Raw genomic sequence first — 23,932 nt, forward strand, 5'->3', positions numbered from 1 at the left:
TGTGATAGGTGAAATGAAATGAGGTCGCTTATGTCAAGGTTTTTTGGTTTTTTTTTTTTTAAAGATTTTATTTATTTATTTGACGGAGACAGAGACAGCTAGCGAGAGAGGGAACACAAGCAGGGGGAGTGGGAGAGGAAGAAGCAGGCTCCTAGCAGAGGAGCCTGATGTGGGGCTCGGCCCCGGAATGCCGGGATCACACCCTGAGCCGAAGGCAGACGCTTAACCGCTGTGCCACCCAGGCGCCCCTGTCAAGGGGTTTTAAAATGGAGCTAGAAGGCCCATAAAAGAGATGGGATTTGGGCATGTCCTCACCCGGTAGGACCATGAACTTTTGAACTGGGCCCAACCACATATGATGATATTCCAAGAACTCAGCCTGCAACTCTCTATACTAAGAGATTTTGCTTAGTGACAGCCTTAGCAACCAAACAGATTCAGCCAAGATAGTCTGCCACGAACACCCATCAAAATTGTTCGTAAACAACGTATACAAGCATTCCCTGAGGTCTTTAAAAATGCTCGATTTTTGTTCCCTGGGGTGAGGAGCACTGTTTGGTTTGCTGCCCACATCTGTGTTCGCCAAATTGCAATTCTGAGACCCTAAAGAACTGCTTTTGGTTTTTATTGGCTCAGCCTCTTTTTTCCGTTGATAGTATTTTGCCTGTATTAAAGCAAGAGGAGAAATGGTGGGAAGTGCTGGGCCTGCAGGCAGGTGCAACTGAGGTCTTAGGCACTGTGGGTCTGAGGGTACATAATGCCCGTTGTGTCTGTTCCACTAGCTGTTCTCCTGGTGTGAGAGGGGGCTTTAAAAATACAATCCCAGTGCCCAGACTGCACCCTAAAGGATTCTGATTGAATTGATTTGGGTCAAGTTCAAGCATTAGTATATTTTAAAAGCTCCCCAGAACTCTCAGGAGCCACCGGTGGCCAAGTGATAAAGAGCAGCGATGACAGATGTACGAGTTTTTAGCAGTATTTCGTAGTGTGCTCCGGAAGACACTTGCCCCAGACTCGCCCACCCCAGAAGTCTGCCGTTTTAATCATCACATGTGATGATTCTCACACCCACGGAAATTTGAGGAGCCTGGTTATTAGGGCGACCCCTCTTAGGGTGACCACACCAGAACAGTGGTTCACCCAGGACTGAAGGCTTCCTGGGAACGTTCAGTGCCAAACACAGGAAATTCCCAGGCAAACCAGGAAGGGAGGGCTCCCTGGTGGGTCCTCGGATGAGGATGAGGCTGGTCTGAGGAATAAGCTCTCCCTGCAGAGAATGGCTGTGCCATGTGGCCCGAAAGTTAAATTCTAGCACTCCCGACAGCAGGCTGCCTGGGGTTTCTTTCTAATTGCCGTCAAGGCACTCAGCATCCCAGCAGCCTTTGCAGTGGCCATGGGTTCCACCCTCAAAGAGCCGCTGTGAGAAGCAGTAGGTGCCTGGCTAAGAGGAGCTGAGGGAAGAAGCAATATAATAATAAGAGGTATTCGTGAAACGTGATTTCTTTGAAAGCCTCGTCCACATACAGGAATCAGGACTCAACGTACCTCCCATGCAAAGAGCCATGTCTGTGATATGAGTAAATGTGAAGTATATAAAATAAGTTGGATCTGCCCAGGTCAAGCCCTGTGAAAGCATTTCCCATGGTAACTCAGGACACTCCAGAAGCAGGCACGCACAGCCCCGGATGGACCGACTGAAGCCAAGGGGCTCGGAGCTGCCAGCAGAAGTCTCCTGCACGGACCCTGACGAGAACACGTTTGAACACCTGGTACAGTTGCTCAAATACCAGGAAATGGAGCTTCAGAGAATCTCTAAGGTCTTGGCTGGAGGGCGTAGGAGTCCCTGGCCAGCCTGCATTTTTCAGGAGGCGGAACTGAGAGGCCCAGACAGGGGAGAAGTCACTTGCCAGTGACAGAGCCCAAGCTTCCAAGGCAGTGCTCTTGCTCCTTCCCTGTGTGTAAGGGAGGCCCAGGCCAAGTCAGATGTCCTGACCGTCAGATCCCAGCCGGCCTCAGGTGCACTCCCTTGGAGCCGGGAATCCGGTAAATGCAAATCATTTTCTCTAAAATGGAAAAGAGAATTCATGTGTAATTCCTGTTCACAAAGCTTGATGCAAAGACAAGGTGAGGGCGGGTCTTGGATACCCTCACTGGCTGATGGAGTCCCGGGTCTGGAGGACACTGCCAGGGTGGGTGTGATCTGGAGCTGATGGGGGCAGGAGGAGTGAGGGGAGTAGGAGTTAGGCCTCAGAAGGGAGGCTTACAGAGCCTGGCACGGGGGAGGGAGGAAGGAGGAATGAAATGGTCTTCAGGAGGCAGAGAAAACAAGGGGGTTCTTTTGTGAGCTGTGACTAACTTACCGATGGTGCTGCTACCGTCTGAGCCTGGCTTTCCCTTACCCAGTAAACGTGCTCTGATGCACTCTGCCCTGTGGCGAGCACACAGAGAGCAATGGTTAATATTCCCATTTTACAGATCGGAACACTAAGCTGTGAGCGAATTTGCCCAAAGGGACACAACTGGTTGGTGGCAGAGACAAATGTCAAACCTGGCTCTACTGACTCCCCCACGTGGCCAGATCCCGTGGCCTTAGAGGACACTGATGGCCTCGGGGGACGTGAGGCCTCCTCCACTGTGACCCTGGCAAAACATTTATCCTAACCCTGACTCGAGAGTTTTCTCTAACGCCACTGTGACTCGCAGAAAGCCAAACCCAGGTGTGGCAGGCGTGCAAATGAGGGCCTGTGCACTATGTGTGTAAGGGCGAAGAGCGAGGGTCTTCTGCTTTTGAAGCATGACTGATACTGTGTCCCGGGTGTGTTCTCTGAGATATCGTTCCCTCCATTCTTTGCCAGCAACTCAAGGCTGCTTCTCTTTATTTAGTTCTCCATTTGTCCTCTTCCTGTGTCCTTGAAGCTTCTTTACCCCACACAGATGGATGATCTGTAGCCAACAGTAGAGTTGAAAATATCACAGAGGCTCTATTAGAAGCCTGGGTGTCTGCAGCTGTTCCAGCCACGACAGTGAAGGAGCACAGCCACACCCCGTGCCCTTCCCATGCCCAACGGTCCCCCTCCCCACGTGGGGCCAGCGCAGGGACTTGCTTCTTCAACCTCCTCATGGCACTTTGCACAGATGCTCCCGCACTCCTCCTACAGTAGTTCGCTATTTTTCAACTCACTGTCTTCCCGATTTTTGGTACTGCCAGCACCTGGGAGCACCTTGCACATAGTAGATGCTCAATAAATATTAAACAAATGAACGCATGCGTGAATGAGTGAATAGATCAGCGCCATCAGCCTGCCTAGAGATGCGTTCTTCACCAGCAAATTGTTGCTTTCTTGTGGCTTTATCCAGCCTGAGTCAGGCAACACTAAATTAATGTTTTCTTCAAGGAGAGGACTTCGAGTGTTTCCGTTTGGGGAAAAAAAAAAAAAGATTTCGTGAGATTCATTTTTAATCCTTTGGCAGAAGCATTGCAGTAAGGAATTGTAAGTCATCCCATATTAAGGGATGGCTGCCTCAGTTCCGGAAGCGCAGAAACACAGTAACATCAGAGCAGAGAAAGCAACTCAAAGGGATGCGATTTGCTTCAGAGGAGTGACTAACACAGCTAAATTGGGAGAGCCGAGTGACTGAGAGGAGATGTGGGCATCGAAAGATGCTGAGCTAAAGTCAGTCTGAAGAAAGAGCGCCATGGAGCCTGGATCCAGGGCAAGATGGCGCTGGGGCGGAGTGAGGATCACCTCAGCAGACCAGCTGGCTCGCAGGAACGCCAACGTGCCCGGCCGCCCTGAAGGGCAAGGACGGGCATTAGCAAGACCCTTTCATAGAGGACACTTTCATGGAGGCTCCGCGGAGCAGGAGCAAAACAGGACTCCCCTTCTCTGGGAAAGGAAACTGGTGACCCTCTTCCAGACAGGAACAGCTCATGCTCCCTGGAGCTTCTGGAGAGGCTCTTGAAATAAGCATGGAGAGTGCAGTTACAGTGGAACCATGGTCAAGCCCAAGCCTGTGGGATTCCTTTGAAATCCTTCCCAGGCTGTCATAACGCCTCTTATGACACAAGGGCCACATAACCCTGGAGAAGCAAGTCTGGTTCTATTTATTGCAGTGAAAACAAGTTTATACTCAGGAAAATGTGAGAGGCGCCATTTCAAGCATTCTTCATTGTGTCCCCGTGACTGTATGTTCTGTTTTTGATCCAAACTAAGTGAAATAGATAAATTAGGGAAAAAATTTAAATAGAAACAAGGGTTAAAACATATACAGGGCTTATTGTGTGCCAGGCATTGTTTTGGACACCTTACTCTGTTATCTCCGTTAATGCTCACAGCGACTCTGTGAGACAGGAGTTGCTAGTCTCCTCATAGATACAGCTGGGGCATATGAGGCACAGAGTGGCTAAGTAACTTGCCCAAGGCTGCACAGCTGGTAAGTTCAAATACGTTCCTTCAAAGGAAATTTTTAAAATGCAAAACAACTTACACGATGTGTTCCTCCACCTTTCATTTCTGTGCCTATCGGCACCCCCTGCAACACAGCCACTGGGTGAGGCTTTAAGGCCCGTTGAATGCTTTTCTCTGCTGCCCTGTGGGACACGGGGATCAGACTTTGCGTTCTGCTCTGCTTACAGGACAGTTACCGGCTCTGTCAAACAGAGGCTCTCTATATTGCCTTGAGTCCTCCTAGGGAATTTAGAGAAGCCCATCATCTAACAATCTAGACAAAAGAAGATGGGCTTTGACCAAGTGGAGGATGAATCGAATATTTATTTTGGTTTATTTTATAGCTATTATTCCTGACTCCAGAAAGAGTACGGTGCTGTGTTGTTTTCAGATATAAAGCAAAATAGGAAAAACAAAAACCCAGACCAGCAAGACAGCTGATCTCTACCAATCAGCCAAAATGGAAACAAGAAGATGTTCCAATGTACTAAATGGGTGGTAAATCAGAGGTGGCTTGTGAAATGCCAGGCTTTATTCTGCTCCCTAGGATGGCTCTGGAAGGTCATGTTCATTGTCACTGAAAATGCCTGCAGGGAATGATATGGAAAGTCATTGTCTATTCCTTTTTTTTTTCCTCCTGCTATTTTAAGTTCTTGTGAGGGAGATCAATTTTAGTTAACTGCAGAGGAGGGCTTAAAATGGTGCCCAAGTTTCAAGTTGCGTACATCTGCTATATTTAGCCTTTTTTTTCCCCAAAATTCTTCTCCATCAAAATATGCCATAGTAAAGCAGTTTTGCTGGTTTGCTGCCTAGCACACAGCAATTCCTCTACAAGGAAAATACATTTCATTAATTCATATAACTTACAAGGAAGAAACAGCTTCTATTCCAGGTCCATTGATTCAAAGGTAAGGAAAATTCCATTTTTTAAATATAGATGGACACCTATGTTTTGGGTGCATGTGGTATGACTATTATATAAGCTTCAGTTCTTGTTCAACAACTGCTATTTTCTGATCACAGATATGAAAAGCAAATAAAACAGTCAGGCTCCAGTGTTCCCACTCACGCCGTCTCTTCCGTCATCCCCACCCGAAGCACGCAGATCTGTGATCCTGGACCACATGCTCAGAATTTTCCATCTCCTTTTGAAGAATTTTCCCTGGAGGGGTGCTTGGGTGGCTCAGTTGGTTAAATGTCTGGCTCCTAATCTCAGCTTAGGTCTTGATCTTCGGGTCGTGAGTTCAAGCCCCTCGTTGGGCTCCACAGTGGGCAAGGAGCCTACTTAAAAACAAAAATAAACAAACAAACAAAAACCTATGATTTAAGAATTTTCCCTGGGGAAAAAAATGTTCGGAAAGCTTTCTTCTCAGCATATACTCCACAATATTTTTAATCACTGGTGAGGAGCACTATAAAATACTTCTTTCTCTGCTTTCACAGGTAAAATATGCACATGGTAGAGTAACAGAAAATACACATGACCATCCCCAGAGCTACGCCCTTAGCCAGGCCCTTAATATCAGGAAAGGTCAAACGAGATGGTCATTTCCAGAGAGGAAAACCTCATGCCTCTCAGACTTTCTCTCTTTATGTTGCTACTTTTCTGTCACCCGTGTGGATGAGCCCCACCTCACGGGCTTCAGAGAGCCCTTTTTCTCAGTCTCCCTTTATCTTCCCAGCCCTGCTCCCTCCATATTTTCCTAGTCTCTTTCATCCATAACTTCCTGGAGGGTTCCACTTTCTTGTCTTCAGCTGTGAATTCAGGTCCTCAGTCAACCAGTTGTCCCCATGAAGTACTTTAGGTCCTAAATGACTCAGGAGGGAATGAAGATCCATGGCCCCCCTCATCCAGTCTTAGAGGGGAAACCCCCCAAAGATCAACAAACTTTCCTTTATTGAAATAGAACGCTTCTCCTAACAGAAGGATAGAAGCATTCTCTTGCCTTCGCCCTCTCTTCTGTGCCCCATCTCTCCCTCTCCTCCCACCCCATTTTACCAAGGACCCTTTCTGCCTTCCTACTTTGATGTGGGTCAGGACAGAGGATGAGGGGTAAGGAGGAAGAACGCCCATCATGTATGTGGATCATAGTTTCCTGACATGAGCTGATGCTAGACCGCTGAGGCAGAGAAGACTGTGTGCCGCCCTGGTGTCTTTCCTGCACCATACCCACCATAATCCTAAATGGCAGAGGCAATATGGCGGCCATGCTTTGGCCTCGGCAACCTCAATTAGAGTCCTAGCTCCAGCTCCACTTGTTTGAGGTGACCTTGAACAATTTACTTCACTTCTCTGCACCTCTTTTTATGGTAATTTTTGACAATTTGTAAGGTTATCATTTAGATGGAATAATGAATATACATGAGGTACCCACCCCAGTGCCGGGCACATAGGAACTACCCAGTCCATAGTGGGTGCAATGATCATTCTGCTCTGAGCAGTATCATTTAGCAGGACATCGCTGAGAGATGTTTCCTATGCCAGTATAGGAATTACGGTGCGGAAAGCATGTGGAACAGTGTCTACCAGCAGCGAGAACAATATGCCTATCTTTTGTGGAGGTGGTGGTGGTGATTTACATGGGCTTGTTCTCTGAACTTTACATGGGCTTGGGGTGGTGTGTGCTTTGCTTTATACTCTTTGCCTCCCAAGCTTAGAGGGCATTCTTTGACGGAAACAGAGGCTACGCGAAGGACAAGGGACAGAGCTGCCATTCAGTGATTTGACCCCACCCTCAAAATTACCTACAGCGCTTTTCTCTCGGATCAATCAAAACGAAATGTGAGCTCATGGAAGCACAAAGGTATGGGAGAGAAGGAATGTGCAAAGGACTTCTGTCTCTGGAATGTTTCTTCCTCCCTGGAATATGGGTTTTAATCGAGAATCCTCTTTCCACTTCTACTTAGAAAATAAGTTCTTTCTCCACTCCCTAATTGAGCTTATGAATAGGCAGTTGTGAGTGTACACGTCTCCAGGAAGCCCCCCTGCCCTGGGATGCCTCCTCTTCTGTTCTGTAGCTGTCCGTGAGGCTCCAACATGAAGAAAGATATTTCTCTTGCTTTACCATGATGACTAAAACTTGGGATGTGAGTTTGAATCCAGACACCACCTTTTATAGGCTGTGTGACTTTGAGAAACTTTCTCAATCCCTCTGTGCCTCCACAACAGGAAAATCAGACTGCTGCAGGTATCGGATGAGATAACCCGTCCGAATCTATATGCCCAGCACAGGACATGGTGAATGCTCAGTGTGTGTTACCTAATTTGGTCACTTGATCTTTAAACCATATCTTAGTCTTTTATTAAAATGTACATGTGCCTACGTTAGGCTCTTAGCTCAGTGTTTCTCAGTGTGAAAGCTGTGATATTTTGGAACTGACAGTCCTACACGTTGCAGTCCATTTAGTATCATTGGGCATCACCTACTAAATGCCAGGATCCACACATAGCCCAGTCCCTGTGAAAACCAAAAAATAAAAATTAAAAAAAAAAATCCCTCTTGCATTTCCAGACACCACTGGGAGCTTAGCAGCCCTGTTTGAGAGCCATACTAATTACACTTTTGCACGATTTATCAGGTGGTTCTCGAATGCGAGAAAGACACAGAGGCAAGGAGTGCCTAGGAAGAGGTCAGAGGTGCCAGTGTGGAGCAGACAAAAGAGGGGTGAGAGAGGGGAGCGGTCCAGAGAAGTGTCACCGGCTCCCCCCTTCCCGACGTACACGCACACTTTTCTTTCCTTCCCTTTGGAACAATAGGGGAAGACGAGCTTGCTGGTAGATGACTTAAAAATACTGTCAAATCATGTATGCGGGTGGTGGTACAGCTTTTGGAAACTTCCTGATGTTTTTCACCGTAACTCCTCTTTTCTTGGGGAGCACTTTTGGCCCCAAAGCAAACCAGCTTTAGCCCTGCCAGGATTGAGAGAGGCCCAAAGACACGGTGACTTCAGACACCAGCCAGGGTCTGGGAGGAAGAAAGGAAGTGCAAGTCACCGCACCCCTGCTTCCTGCAGGCAGCTCTCCTGCCGCCCCCCACCCCCCACCACTCCCCAGTCCTCCCAGAGCCGCCTCAGGGCCAGGCACCTCTGTCCCTGCTGTTGACAAGGGAGTGGCAGGGCGGGGCTTGGCAGCCTTACTCGCCTTCCCTACCCTGCCAAACTGAAGTCCTAAACCCAACACATGAAGGGAAAGGAAATCTAAGGGTGAGCACCTTTCAAGCACATTTCAGATTACACACACTCCTCCCTCAGTCCGTTTTCAAGCCCATGAACAGGCAGCACGCTCCGTAAAACCAGCACATAGAAAGTCCATGCTTTTGTTCCATAGATCAGGACGGATGCTCCCTAGTTCCTCTTGAAAACAGCACATTCACAATATAAGTACTGGGAAAGGGCTTTGTAGTGCCTTCTAACTGTGAGAAGCCTGAAATCACTTTAATATTGGACTCTCCCTCCCTCATCTTACTCACATATAAAGGGCTTTTAATTTAAATCAAGTTTAATGTGCACACACAACCCAGCATGGTTCTGCGTTCAAGGATCCTGTTGGAAATATTCTTCGCACTCGCCTTGATAAGCCATCGTCCACTCTTAACGTTCAGTGCAGATTAATAACAGATGCTTCTTTTTCCCTATTCGAGGGTTAGATAAGACTAAGACAGAGCAGATGAATAATGCCAGCTCTGTTTCTGAGGCCCTGCTGAAGCCCAGAATGTGGCCAAGTTGAGCACCAGCCAGGGCTTCCCAATGCTGAAATCCGGAGCAGAGCAGTTGGACTCCCCCTGCCGGCCGCAGACTGGCCCACACCAGGCAGGGTCTCCTGCGCTGGCCTTAGCACAGGGTCAAGAGCAGAGCAGGGCACAGGCCCTTTGCAGGCAGGGATGGCCCAAAGAGCAAAGTGGAGAGGGCCAGCTGAACAGTTTCAGTTCCTGTCCCCTAAGTTGTCACTCTGCTTCCACTGGAGAGGAGTAAGCAAGTGGCCACAGAGAGAAGTCCCGAGTGGCCTGCTCGCGGAGCTTCATCCATAAGGAGGAAGGACGGAGACTGGTGTGGTATCCAGTCTAATGAGCAGAGAAAAGAGGAAAAAGCACAAGCAATTCATTTCAACTCCGTTGTAGTGGCTTAGCTTGCTTCTTAACAAAGAGAACTCGTATGACCCATGGCTTATCAATTGCCACATAACAGACTATCCCGAAATGAAGACCTTGAAACAACAGCATTCATTTTTTTGCTTACAAATCTTCTATTTAAGCAGGGTTCAGGGGGACAGCTCATCTCTTCTCCATGCAACGTTGCTTGGGCACCTCAGACGGGAACCAGCAAGTCAACTTTCAAGATGGCTTACTCACATGGCTGGTGCGGCTGTTGGCTGAAAGCTCAGACAGGATGTAGGTCAGGGACCCTGGTTTCCTCTCCGTGGGAGCCTCTTCATGGGCTGCTCGAGCTTCCTTACATCACGGATGCAAAGTTCTAGGAATGAGCATCCTGACAGAGCAGGGTAGAAGTGCGTGTGTTTTCGCGACCTAACCCAGAATCCACACTGGTTACTTCTGCCACAGTGTATTAGTCAAGACAGTCAGAAAGAACCGTCCAGATTTGAGGGGAGGGAACACAGTGGGAACAGTCCTCCATGAACAACAGGCAAGGTTATTGAAGAGTAATGTTTCACAAGAAATATTGTGACCGTCATTGTGAAACAGAGTCAGTCTGCTAAGATACTAACTTTCCTATTGAGAATTCACGTACAGCACGAGAGATAATAAAATTAAAGCCAGAAGGAAACATAGAAAATTTTTTTCCAGAGTCCAAAGCTATCATGAAAGAGGTAAGTCAAATCACTTTATAATATGTAGCCCTTTTCTTTTCATAATCGATTGTTATCTTTTGAGAAGATTCCTCGTCAAGGAGGCCATGCCTAAAGGAACTAGCAATTGGCCCAGAACAAAAAGAGGCAAGATGAGTTCCTCTTTAGCTAGAGAACAAATATTCACTAAAACGTAAGTTGCCTTAAGAACGTATTACAAGTAAAGTGAAACCCAGCTCCCTTTCAGGAGTGTCTCTTGTCAAATACGACCCCGTGGGAGTCAGGACGGGCAGCGCGGGAGAGTGATTATGGGCACATTCTTTGAGGTCTCATGGGCCTGAGTTTGAATCCTGGCTCTGCCATTTACTTCCTCTGTGATCTCAATGTCCTCTTGCATCAACTAGACAGGATGCCACCCACAGTACCGAGCTGTTGTCATCATTAAATAGCCAATTGACGTGAAGTACTTAGAGCTGTGGAGCTGGCATGGAGTAAGGGCGTGGGAGATAGTCATAGTCCTTGCGATGTTTAAAGCAGATGGCGAGTTCCCACGAAGCCTCCTGTGTCCTAGCACTGCCAGCACGCTGAAAATAGGGTAAAGGCTTGCCCTTACTTGGTTTTCAGCCTAGCTGAAAATCTAAAACTTCCACACGTTAAACACTAGGAGAAAAATTCACATACGAGTACGTACTGGGCATGGTACAGGTATGTCGTAAACGGCCGAGGTCGGTGCCTTTCATAAGTCAGTAAGGTATTTACTGAGCGTGTGCCTGTACGTGCAGCCATCACCAAAACCACCATTTTAGCAGCTTGGACCATAAAACATCACCAGATGAAACAACTAATGTATAATGTAAAAGGTGATATAATTAGGCACCATAAACAAGTGACTCAGAAAAAGAAAGAGATCTCATTTAAAATCAGCTTAAGATTTGGTCCCTTCTCATGGAGATACAAGCGTGAAAAAGGTGGAGAGAGAGCAGAAAGGAGAGGAACTTACCCATGGGGCGGGGGGAACCAGTGGTGACGAGAGCAAAGGTCATTCCATCTTGAGGGTCAGAATTTACGGTGTTCCCCTGTTCATCTGAACTGGAGGACGCGGCATGTCACCATCCACCCCTTCTTGCTGTTTACAGCAGCGACTCCACTGAGTAGAAGCTCTTTGGCCTTATTCACCTGCTTAATTCTTCAACTGCTTTGTGGTACAACTAGATGAGTTCGTCACATTGAAAATGGGAGATTATTTTAGGCAGCAACACTGACCACCCCATCACCTTAAATAATCATGTCATGCATCTCAGGAGGGCTTTCTTAAGTATCTGACAAATATTTCTTTATTTTGTGGCATCCCAGTAGTGTGGTTGTTATTCCCATTTTACTGATGAGGGAAACTGAGGCAGAGAATGTTATGTGTCTCTCAGCGTCACACCGCTGGTACTGATGAGGTGACGTCCCTAAATGTTGTTTTAGGAAGCTTATTCTGGCAGGGAAGATTAGTTCCTGTGGTGGGGAAACCAGCTGAGAGTCCTCGGGGTGGGAGGAGGTGAACTGTGAATGGGGCCATTACAAGCAGGGGGTACTGAGGGAGCCTATGGAGAAATGTTTCAAAGCACTACTGAATTACGCTCCGGGACAGAGTAACTACCATGGATGAAAGGCAGAGAAGCTTCCAGGATGACCCACTCTACAGATTGGCACCTAGACGATGGAGCCTCCCGGAGAAATGTGACAGCTGGAAAGGAAACACAGATGGACAGGGAACATGGCTAACTCTACTTTGGATATGTGAGTTTGGAGAAGGTGGGAGATTTTTGTAGAGATGTCCATAGAAGGCCAGATGCAGGTGTGAGTCCAGGCTGAGGACAAAGCATGGCGTAGAGAGACATTGCGAGCTCATGATGCTCCAGGGAGGGACTCTTCAGAGAAGAATGGCAGCCATGCGAGGCATAAAGCAAACCCTAGCCTCATGCCTACTCAACTCTTCGGTCTTTTGAAAGCCTCTGGGACGGGGGTTCCATCTCCTGGAGCCCCAGCTCACATGAGGACCTGCCCGAGGAAGCGCTCCTGTGATAGAAAGTTTTCCCTTTCCTTCCATCTCAAGAGTTTTCTGATTAGGAATCCAAACCATCTTGGCTCTGCGGTCATGTGGGTAAATAGAGCTTTGTAACATCTCCCTGCCCTTCCCACTTCTCATTATGCTGATTTTTAGAGACTGTGCATAATCACACTGATTATTTTAGAGAGAATTCAAGACGGGCCCAATTCCTGGCCCACAAGCCCGATGGAGAACCTCCGGGGGTACTCGGACCAGCAGCCACCCACACACGTCACCTCGGCCCCCAGCCCCTGCTCAGAGCAAGGATGTGACCTTCTCTCTGAGAGCAAGAAGCAGCCCATGGACACCTCCACTTCCTCCAGACTTGTAGGAATCAGGACATGGAGGAGGGTTTGAACACAGATGTGAGGATTGGGGGTGTGATGGGGGACCCTCTGCTTGTCCTTTCAAAGAAATGCTCCACTGGCCATGCTCCCTGCAGGGTGGCAGCACCGGCCGACCCCAAGTGGACAGGGCCCCAGGGGCTCCTTGTCCTCTGCCAGGCCCAGTTGGTCACCCTACAGGGTGACAGCATTGACATCAGCCCTCGTGGTAGAGGAATTAGCTGAAGCCCAAAGGGAAGGAGGGGCCAAAAAAAGAAAAATTCAATCCAGCCACACCAAAGCTATTTCTTTTTATTTTGCGGGACTCTTAGCAGCTGTTAAGCTTTGCTGGATTTTGATAGTAAGAAAGTTTCCAAAAATAGAGCAGTGAAATGTCAGCATTAATGGGATCACAGCAATAAAGTCTCTCTACTACCAAACAGCCTGGCTGTGTTAGCTGGACGGGCTCGACGACGTGAGAGTTGCCCAGCATGGAGCACCGCCCTGGGCTTTCCTGCCACATCCTGAGTGTGCCCCCCCCCCCCCCGCACACCTGACCTAGAGGAGAGCACTCAGGTTTGAACTGGTAAACGCATTGCAACTAGAGGTATCTTTAAGGCAATGTTCTTTTTCCCAGCCAGGGCAAACAAATGGCTTAATGATGTATATTTTGCAATATAAACATAAATATATATATAAAGCTAGCAACTAGCCAGGGCAGTTTCCCAGCCAGGGCAAACAAATGGCTTCATTATGTATATTTTGCAATATAAACATAAATATATATAAAGCTAGCAACTAGCTTCTAGCCGGCAAATGAGGAAAGGGACAGGGTGTCTGCTCAGCCCCCTGGCTGGGTTCCCTGCCGCCCCCCCTCCCCCAACCTCCCCACACTCCCTGGGTGATGGCAGATTCCCTCCTGTGGTCCTGAGACTGCCTCCGCCTCACCCAGCATCACAACCAGCAGGGCAAGGCGCAGGGCTCCAGCCGCCGCTCCTGTGTCCTCAAGAGGTGCTTCCTCTCTAAACCGGGAGAACTTCGAAGAAATCCTGCAGGCAACAAGAAGAATGACCTCATCATGTGTTTCCTCTTCTCTTTCTCCGTCTCTTGTTGGAGGGTGTCTCTCATTCAGAATTGCAAAGCATTCCCAAAGGAAAGAGAGCATTTTGGAAACCGTGGATATGATGAACTCATCACCGTTTGCTATGGAACTTCGAGGGGCTTGTTGCTGTCCCAGAAACAAAGATGAGAAAGAAGACCACCGATGAATCCGGGCTGGGGGTGGCCACAGCGCCAATGTGGAGTCCTTGCTGCTTTTCCCTTCTGCATCCTCAGCGTCCCTGCATCCTGCCTTTGACCTTCACCGTTAGCCCTTTCCCCTGAAAAATTGACAATGCAGAATGGAGGGAGGGAGCAGGTGCTGGGTTCCAAAGGTGATGTCACCAAGTCAGAAATGGCAGCATTGCAGCCTCATACCAGTAAACTCCCATCATTTATTTATTTATTGGGGGGGGGGGGCAGGCAGCAGGAGAGGGAGAGAGAGAATCTTAAGCAGGCTCACTGCCCAGCACAGAGCCCTACAAGGGGCTCGATCTCACCACCTTGAGATCATGACCCAAGCCGAAATCCAGAATCGGACATTCAACCGACTGAGCCACTCAGGCACGCCCCCAGTAAATTCTGACTTTAACAAGCACCACCAGTAAGCCATCAGGAGTTTGAGTAGCGCTGCTCGAAGATGCCACCCAGCCAGGTCTCTGCCCATCCCCGGCCAGGCGCCTTTTATGCAAGAGCTGGTGTCCTATAGATTCTGCTCCTTGGCATTAGCTCAAGTGGTTGTTTCACCTAGAGACTTCGATAAACCTGACAAAATGCTTCCCAGGAGAACGGAACACAGTTGAATGAGCCGTAAGTGTCGCGGACAGGTCAGCACAGCTCTGAGCATAGGCCGTAGAAGGACTTCAGGGTGGATCACGGTGGAGTTAGTTAGGTGAGCGCTATCCCATCCTACTCTCCGGCCGGGAAGCAAAGCGGAGCACGAATGGAGCGAGAATGACTCAGGCAGGTGTCCTTCCTGGTTCTCCTGAATCCAAATTGGGCCGCTTATGCCAGACATTTCCTACTTGCTGCCACAATTCTCTCTACCTATGATTTCACCAAATCTAGACTTTAAATTGCAGCGTCTTTATGAGCCGTATTTCTGTGGCTCTGCCTAGTTCCGTCCCTCTTGGCTACTGCCAACACCCAGCAAAATCATGGAGCTGAAACACTCCGTTTTTGTGAAGTATCCCTTGCCCTCACCCAGGAAAGGCTTTGCTCTACATACCAGGATGTCAAAGGTGGTCCAACAAAGACATCTCTGCCTCATAACAGAAAGAGAACACTCTTAGCAGCACATAGCTATATTAGTTTGCTACGCTTGCCACAAAACCAGCACCGCAAACTGAGGGGATCAAAAGAAAAAAATCAAAAAAAATTTTAGGGGCACCTGGGTGGCTCAGTCAGTTAAGCGTGTGCCTTCAGCTCAGGTCATGATCTTAGGGTCCTGGGATGGAGTCCCAAGTCCGGCTCCCTGCTCAGTGCGGAGCCTGCTTCTCTTTCTCCTTCTGCTCTTTCCCCTACTCTCTCTCTCTCTGTCAAATAAATAAATAAAATCTTTAAAAAAGAGAGAGAGAGAGAGAGAGAGAGAGAGATTGGGCACCTGGGTGGCTCCAGTCAGTTAAGCGTCTGCCTTCAGCTCAGGTCATGATCCCAGGGTCCTGGTGTCAAGTCCCACATGGGGCTCCCTGCTCAGTGGGGAGCCTGCTTCTCCCTATCCCACTTCCCCTGCTTGTGCTCGCTCTCTTGCTCTCTGTCAAACAAATAAATAAATCTTTAAAAAATAAAATAAATAAAAATTAAAAATTAAAAAAAAAAAAAGAAGAGTTACAAAGCATCGCAGCAAAGGACATTCCAGATAGTTAAACAGACTTTATCTTAAGCTTTTACTATGTGCAAGGCTGTCTGACTTTAATCTTATGGGTATCAGGGAGGGGTGTTTTTGTTTTTCTTGTATCTATGTTTGGAATGCTCCTTTTTGGTTTCCTTCGTTTGTTTGTTTTTTTTAAGAAGCAGACTTACAATGTGTGCTGGGGGCAGAAATACAGCCCGTGCTTTGAGGTTTTGCTGAGTCATTTTGACCTTGGTCAGTGTTAAAGGATAGCTTCCCTGGGAAGACTAGGAGCAGAGCCCACAAACATTAAAGTCGGGAAGTTCCTTTATCAGTAGGTACGAGGACATGGCTGTCGTGACTGGTAAGAGATTGTGCAGGGTCTTCTGTCCTGGTCAAAGAAACGAGGACTTGATCTAGTGAGACCTGGAAAGCCAGGATATTTGAGAGACATTCCTTTTAGATTTTCCACATTCATGAAGGATGGGGAGTGAAAGGTGGGGTGTCAGGAGAAGATTAAAGTGAGTATGTCAACAGTTAAGTTGAGAAGTTAAAAGCATGTGGATGGAGAATGTCCCCTCCTCCTGCCTGACCACCTGGAGGTCTTCTATTTGTCTTTTCCACCTAAGTCAATTTCACCCACCCCCTCCCCCCCCCCCCCGGAAGCCTTTCAGTGTGTTACTTTCTCCTTACAATTTGGCGCCACAGTCCTTGACATATATCATACATTGCCACACTAGAGCTTAGGGTGCTATTTTGTGATACTTCCTGTTTCCACGTGTGGCCACTGGGCTGTGCTCTTGCAATAGACACAAATTTTTATTGTGCCCGTAGCCTTCATTACAGCCATAGGCCAGACCATAAATGCTCAGTAAATAAAAAAGTGAAGTGAAACAAAGACAGGGAGCCAGCCAGCTAACAGCCATTTGGCCGTAAGACGAGCCAGTCGAGAAGGACAGACTCTTGGAACCTGAAGGGACCTTGACAGTCATCTAAGCCCGTCACCCAGTAGCCACCACAAATCCCAGACAAGTGAGGATCCTGCCTGAGTCCATCCTGGGGCAGCTCTTGCTACTAAAGTGTGAGGCTGGAGGAGACTTTAGAGACTGCCCTGTGGAGAAGGTGAAGAAGTGAAGCTATTGGCCAAGGTCACTCAGCAATTAGCAACGGTGATGGGGAACAGAAGAGAAACCAAGAACTCGCTCGCTGCCAGACCCACTCAGTCATCACCGCGATCCCATGGGCTGTCCCTAGGACCGTGCTGAAGTTTGCAGTTGAGGACGCTGTGGCTACGGGAACATGAGCAGACCATGCGGCGTTGTCCAGTGAATAGGTGGTAGAGATACAGTGACCGAGCAATCTCACTCCATTTTGCGACACCCCCTGCCATTCCTGGATAAGACCCAGGTTTCCCGAGACACCGTAAACTGTTCTTACTTCCAGAACAAATGTTGCCAAAGAATCTGCTTTGAGCTCCCTTCCCCCTTAATCACCCCCCTTTTGCTTGCCTTTCAGGAGAGAAGTATGAGCTCCATGCGGGAACTGAGTCCACCCCGAGTGTCGTCGTGCACGTGTGCGACAGTGACATAGAGGAAGAAGAGGAGCCAAAGACTTCCCCAAAGCCAAAAATCATCCAAACCCGGCGTCCTGGCCTGCCACCCTCCGTGTCCAACTGAGCTCACCGCTCCGCCTCAACGATAATATCTGTCTCCTCTTTATCATGCTTTTTTTTCCCTCTGTTGTTTGTTTGTCGAAAAAAAAAATAATTGCCTTTCAATCCCTGGGTGTTTGGTTGTTTGAGATTCCTTCCTTGTAATCAAGCCTCTCGGACAAAAGGGCTAGGAAAAGGTGATATGTTTCCTGATCATATCATACCAATCGAGTAATAATGCATTATTTAGAAGGTTCTAGAAAAAAAGGTAGTATTTTCTTATTAAAGTATCAGCACAGCCTATATCTTCATTCTCTCATGTTGATCCAAGCCAGAGACATCAGTTAACAAATAGCGCCCGTGTTGTCTGTGATCTGTCTCAGTCCCAGTCCTGACGTGTGTGTGTTGTTTCTTCCTGGCCACTTCAGTAGGACCATAAGTAAACTTGACTTTGACTGCATGAGATATCCCTATCTGGTCTCACTCAGTCCTCTGCATCCCGACATTCCCAGGACATGCATGATCACCAGCATTTATTTTCATGATTCGAGGATATACTATAACTCACAGATTGTCTAGCATCCAGCCATGTCCTATCTAGACTAGAAAAATTATCAGCATCATCCAGCTCAACAAGTCTGGGTCTATCCATTATTTTGAGTCAATACTTTCATAGCTCTGTTAAAATTCCTGGAGGCAACACTGAGCTTGGCCCCAAAGATATTCCTCCGTAGATTTTGAACTCCACTTCCGTAGAGTACTTTCCCAGACTCACGGGGGAGGCTTGTCCAGGGTGATAGAGACCGATTTCAGACAAACCTATTTATTACAAAAGTTTCATGGTGTCTGAATGATTGTTTTTTCTCTTTGTATATTTGTACAAATGTCTCAGCTGTGCTTTTAAAATCTGGATGTTTTTTATTTAGTGATTGTTCAGCCATTAGCTGCTTAAATACATAATATGTGCATTGCTTATGAATGCATTCATATAGTAATACAAATAATCTGATAATATTACACTCTATTATGGATAATGCTGAATTTTGAAAGGGCACGAAACTTCTCATGCCGATATATAGATGATTAGCCAACATCTTTGCTATCAAGAACACTTGTTTTTAAATAAAGTGTAAGAGGCAAGTGTCCGTTATAGACCATTTGGAAGAAGCTAGATCTCCAGAATGTAGCAGCCACTGAGTATTTGAAAAAGGAAAGGATGGTAGATCAACAAACATATACCAATCCTACTCATGCAATGGCCATGTTGCTCAAAAACATTTGTTTTCGTCACATGTGATATTTCTATTTCTGTAGCCCGAAGTGCATTACCGAAGATACACCTATAAAACCATTACCTTCTGCTATATGTGCAAGGCCTCCTCTCCTCCTGTACATTGATGAATTACTTTAGATGCAAATGCCAGTTACAAGGGAGTGGGGAAATTCGTTCATTACCCAAGCCTCAGAAGAGCACGCGAGAACAATAACACAGCCATCTTATGGAAGGATTGTTGTGGTTTTTGACTAAGGTGTACGTTAGTTTCATCAGAAACTTAAAACAGACTGATCACTCAGAAATTAAAGTCCGTTCTACTGTGAATATAGCAATATCGTACTGGACACAGTACAGGAGAAACTGAGGACAGCGTTGCTTGTAAAACCCTGAGTTTCCATTAGAAAAATGCAGGCTCCTTTTAAAAATAAAATCTGAGGAGTGTATAATAAGCAAATGCTTTGACTTTCCTTTGTTGTGGAGGTTTTTGATTTTTCATTAAGAAATGAAAGATTAGACTTAAAAGTGGAGGAATGCTGCCCTCTAGTGGAAGAAAAATTTTCGGAGCTCTTGAGACAGGGAGCACTGCACCCGTCGGCCATCTTGTGCCCAACCCCTTCGCAGTCTTCTGCGGGTCATTTGACTTTTTAAGCTACTCAGAATTTTCAGAACGCAGGTTCTAAAGAAATCTGGATGAGGAAAACATATTTGTAAATAATTTTGTAGGTGTTTTAACGCAGATACCATCAGTCATTTCCAGCCAAATTTAGCCAAAGTTAAAATGACCATCCTATGTCGTCACAAAATAAAAACACAGTGGAGTGGATGACCTAAGCGGTTAGTCTTGGTGAAACTTCGAAGTTTCCGTGTTATTCTGTCTCAGATCAAGTAGTTCTTTCAGTAAGTTGGGTTTGGGGAGGGGGGAAGAGGAACTTTTCCCAGGAGAGCAGTAAGAAATGGGAAGGAGTCCTTGAAGGGTTTCGGGGGTGCCTCCTGCACTGTGAAAGTCAGAATTGCCTCAGCATTTCCATGACGCACCTTATGCAACCCTCTTTAGCACTATTTTCAGTTTGAAAAGTTTAAATATGGAGGGGAAGGGGGAGATTTCCACCAACTGAATCATTTGTGCACGTGTATAGCTCAAAGAGCTTAGACTTCAAATATACCTGGTGAATGACTCTCTGTCCGTGTAGTATAATTTCTGTGTTGTCTGTCTGAGCTACTTTTGAGTGGTAATTGTGGAAGAGTGCGATTCAGCCTACAGTCTTTCTAAAAAGTTACCAACAGATGGGATTAACTTCGCAGAGCACTTACTGAAAGGAGCAGAGGGGGGAGGGAAGCCGGTTGGCAGCCATGTCACTAAGGAAGTGGAATTTGAGCAAGGCCTGAAGGGACGGGTTGGGCTCTCATACAGGGAACTCTTTTATTGTCCTCCTTCAACCTTCTTGGTTTGAGACTTCAAATGTACAAAGGACCCTGTTTAAACCTCGCTCCCATACCACTCTTTGTTTAAAACACTATAAGAGACCCAAAGGAGGAAACATTTTATTACGGAGAACACAGAAAACACTACCATAAAATAAAAGATGGGCATGTTGTATTTCATGAAGAGCATCTGTTTCTCCAATTATACCATTAGGTGAGTGAAAAGGAAAGTCTCAGACTCGGGAAGATACTTGCAATACATACAGTTCTTAACTCCTATGCAAAACATAAGACGAACTCCTACAAATCAATAAGAAAAAGACAGTCCATCTTCTAAAAATGGCCAAAATGCTTACATAGGGACTCCACGTACACAAGCAATTCACACATACACACGCATACACACGCATACACACGCATACCTGAAATACCCACATGGCCCATAAACATTAAAAGAAGTATTCAGCCTCATTTTGTGTCAGAGAAATGCACATCAAAACTTCAAGGAGGTATACCACAGGCCTATGAGAATGGTCAACACTGACCCTGGGGAAGTACTAATTACTGGTGACAGTGGGGAGCAAGGCGGAGTAAGCGGGTCCTGCCACCTGGGAACACTGTTTCATAGTGTCTGTGAAGGCCAAACAGGTGCCTGTCTGTAGGCAGTTCCGCTCCAGGACATACAACCAGCAGATAGGAGTTCTCATGTCCACCAAAATACCTGCACAGTAGTATCCCCAAGAGCATTTGCTTATAATAGCCATGAGCCAGATACAACGCAAGTCCTTCAACTCTAGAATGAATCAATAAACTGGTACATTCACACAAAGGAATACGACAAAGCGATTCATTCCTGAGACACGTCACATGGATGGATCTCAAAATCATACTTTTTGAGCAAAGAAAGACACAAAAGAATACATGAGGTATGACTTCACTAACGATGTTAAGAAATAATCAAAAGGGACTTATATTGATAGAAATTATAATAGCAGTTACCTTCTGGACGGCATTGACTGAAAGGGGACACCTGCCAGCCTCCCCACAAGGGAAGCTATAAACAAACATTCCACCTAGATCTCCACGGATGGATACATAGTAAAAGTCACTCAGGACGTGCACAGCCCACAGCATGTAAATTACACCTCAACTGAAACAAAACCGCCAGAACAGGAGGAAGGAGGCATTCTTTGCAAAAAGGGTTTGGAATGTCCTCAGCTTAAAAATACGTCTCATGCATCCTATGTCCTTGAGATACTTCCACCTAGACAGAGCCTTCCTTTAGAATCTGTAAGTATTTTGTGAAATAGGAAGCACAGGACTTGAGCGCTGGGTGAGGGGACAAATATTTACCAAAGAACTACTGTGCGCCTGACCCTGGGAACAGTGGTGACCATGTCTCTGCCATTTCAGGAAGGAGGGTCTAGTGTGGGAAAGAGATAATAAAGAAATAAGCAAATAAATAATTACAAGTTCTGGGAGGCATGTGCAGTGAGGAAAAACGAGCAGCCTACGAAGACAGAGAATATAAGTGGAAGATGGTGGTCACGGACAGCCTTTGACCTTGAAGCTGAACTGGAGAAGCAAGGTGCCACTGAGGGGCTAGAAGAACATTCTAGGCAGCAGGGGTGGAGGCCGGGGATTTGGAAAGTCCTCCTCATGTTGGAGGGACCTCCCCAAGGTCATCAGCATGGCGGAGTACAGATAATGGGCTTGAGCATGCCCCGAAGGAGGTTGGGAAAGGGGGCAGGGCCTGGGCTCTCTGGAACTTGGGCAGGCCCAGCCAGGGGCCATGGAATTAATGTAAGCACAAGAGAAGGGATTTCAGCAGGGGAATATGTGACTCAATCCATCTTGTGGGTCATTCTGCTCTGAGAGAAGCTTCCTCACACAAAGCAACAGCCCTAAACGTCCGGATACTCTAGCATGAGGACCTGACCCCCGAGTGCCCATTTTGGGCTGGAAAAGATGGCTTCGAAGAGCTGTGTTCATCATCACTGTGGTGCGATCGGCCAAGTGAATTCTCAGCAACCAACCTCAGTATGCAGTATCTTCCGTGGTTCTAGAAAAGTTTGGGTGTTGTTTTTTGTTTTTTTTGTTTTTTTCCTACCCCTACCCAGATCATTTAGAAGGCCATGGTGCAGGAAAAGGGGAACAGAGCAGGTGATAAAGAATGATAAGTCAGTGTTTCAGGAAAACATTCATTTCGCTGCTGGGACAGAGTGTCCCTGCCAGGAGCCACCATGCAGGGCATCACTGAACACTTGGCAGACTTTCCCCTCGAATTTATGTAATCTGAGAAAGGGGAACATTTCAAGCAAAAGTTCTCTGTCGAACTCATTCATCGGCTCCTTTCAAAGACAGTCTAGGGAGATGTTACTGGAGTTGATTCAGGAGATTTTTATGTTTCTAAAAAAAAGTTCTATCCAAGGTTAACTGTGCGCACGTGCACGTGTGCGCGTGTGTGTGCGTGTGTGTGTGTGCGCGCGTGTGCATGTGTGTGTGTGCGTGTGCGTGTGTGTGTGTGTGTACCCAAGCGCGTTTGCTATAAGTTGGAAAGAGAAAACCCAGAATGGGCTGAAATGGCTGAAATACTTTGCGCTGACAATTTGCATGCACAATACCTCCTTGGCTCTTTTGCGTTATTTTCTCTTCTCACCCCGTAATTGAGCTTGAAGACTCTTAGGGCTGGGCAGGCGTGTGGGGCCTCCTTGGTTAGTTGCAATCATTAGTGAAATCATGATCATTTCCCAAACAGACTTTGCATTTGCCTCTGGGGTCCTTTTTTTCTCGAAGCAAGGTTATAGCTGTTTTTAGAATGCTACCAGGCTCAGCACCGGAGAGTTTGCACGATGTGCTGTCGTGAGTGGGTGCTGTGGTATGAGTCCCAGCTCTGCCTTCAGAGTGGGGTCGCTGGTGCCCTGGAAGCTGGGGTGTTGGTGGTTCGCAACCCTCCGCTGAGTGGCCGGGCACTGCACTCCACTGGACAGAACCGCCCCTCCCCCAAGGTCACACGGCCTGCCCCAGGGACAGTCTGCACGCAGTGACCAGTCATGTGGGAGTGGGAAGGCCCCATCCTCTGGCTCGGAAGGGCCACCCCAGCTCCAGATACACCTGCGGGCTCACCTGAGGTCTCTGCACCTCAATTCCACTCTTTCCTCTGCCTAAACAGACGTCTTCACTTCACCATTGGTGTGGACGTCGTGGCTTTCCAGTTTATCGAATGCTTACTCTGCAGCGAGTGCTCTTCTAAGTTTTTTGCATTCTTATCTAGTTGTCTGGACGATCCGAGGAGGAAGGTCCTGATGCCCCGTTTTACATGTGAGGCAACCCAAACCTGGAAGCGTTAGTTCCTTCCTGCACCGCCCGCATCACCATCGGCTTCCCTGGAAGCTGGTGAGACCGGCAGAGTCTCGGCCCCACCAGGATCTACTGAGTCAGAACCTGCATTTTAACAAGATCCTCCCTCCCATGATTCCCATTCACTCTCAGTGTAAACAGCAGCCCAGATCGAGGGCCAAATCGAATCCACAGCTGAGCGAGAACTGTAGAGCAGATATTTAACTGCTTCAAGGTGCAGAGTGCTCACCAAAGAAAGTGCTCCAGGTATATAAATTCCCTTCCCGCAGGAACTGTTTATGTGGCCAAGCTGCATTCTCCGTACCAACCCACACGCCGTCCTTTGCATTTTGCTGACGTTGGTGTTTGGTATCGCTGCCATGCTCCAGGCTCAGATAATAAAGCTTTACCCATGGCCATTCCCGTGATTTCCAGTAAATGTGCTTCTGAATAAGCCACGGTGTGATTTCCAGAAAGGAAGTTATACCCCAGGGGCACACCGGAGTTCTGGGAAACTGCCACTCCTGGTGCTACTGGGAGTAACAGGATGGTCCGGGCAAGCATGCCCGTACTACATATCCTGGACTAGCCCCAAACTAAAATCGTCTCCACTAACCAGGGTGTGTGGACCACCTAGAAAACCACT

General features: G+C 47.3%; 1 protein-coding gene across 4 annotated transcripts in view; it reads left to right on the forward strand.

The window, feature by feature from the left end:
- RCAN2 (regulator of calcineurin 2) overlaps positions 1 to 19,704 on the forward strand; it is a 264,821-nt gene extending 245,117 nt beyond the window's left edge. For all 4 annotated transcript variants that reach the window (XM_045801718.2, XM_087857055.1, XM_045801710.2 and 1 more), the window contains one exon: positions 17,114 to 19,704. In XM_045801718.2, coding sequence (XP_045657674.1) covers positions 17,114 to 17,274 — 161 coding nt within the window. In that variant the 3' untranslated portion in view covers positions 17,275 to 19,704. The remainder of the gene's footprint in view (positions 1 to 17,113) is intronic.
- Positions 19,705 to 23,932: the final 4,228 nt, after the last annotated feature.

The sequence above is a fragment of the Ursus americanus genome, chromosome 29 (genome assembly GCF_024610735.1).
Source record: "Ursus americanus isolate L20-20 chromosome 29, mUrsAme1.1.p, whole genome shotgun sequence".
NCBI lineage: Eukaryota > Metazoa > Chordata > Mammalia > Carnivora > Ursidae > Ursus > Ursus americanus.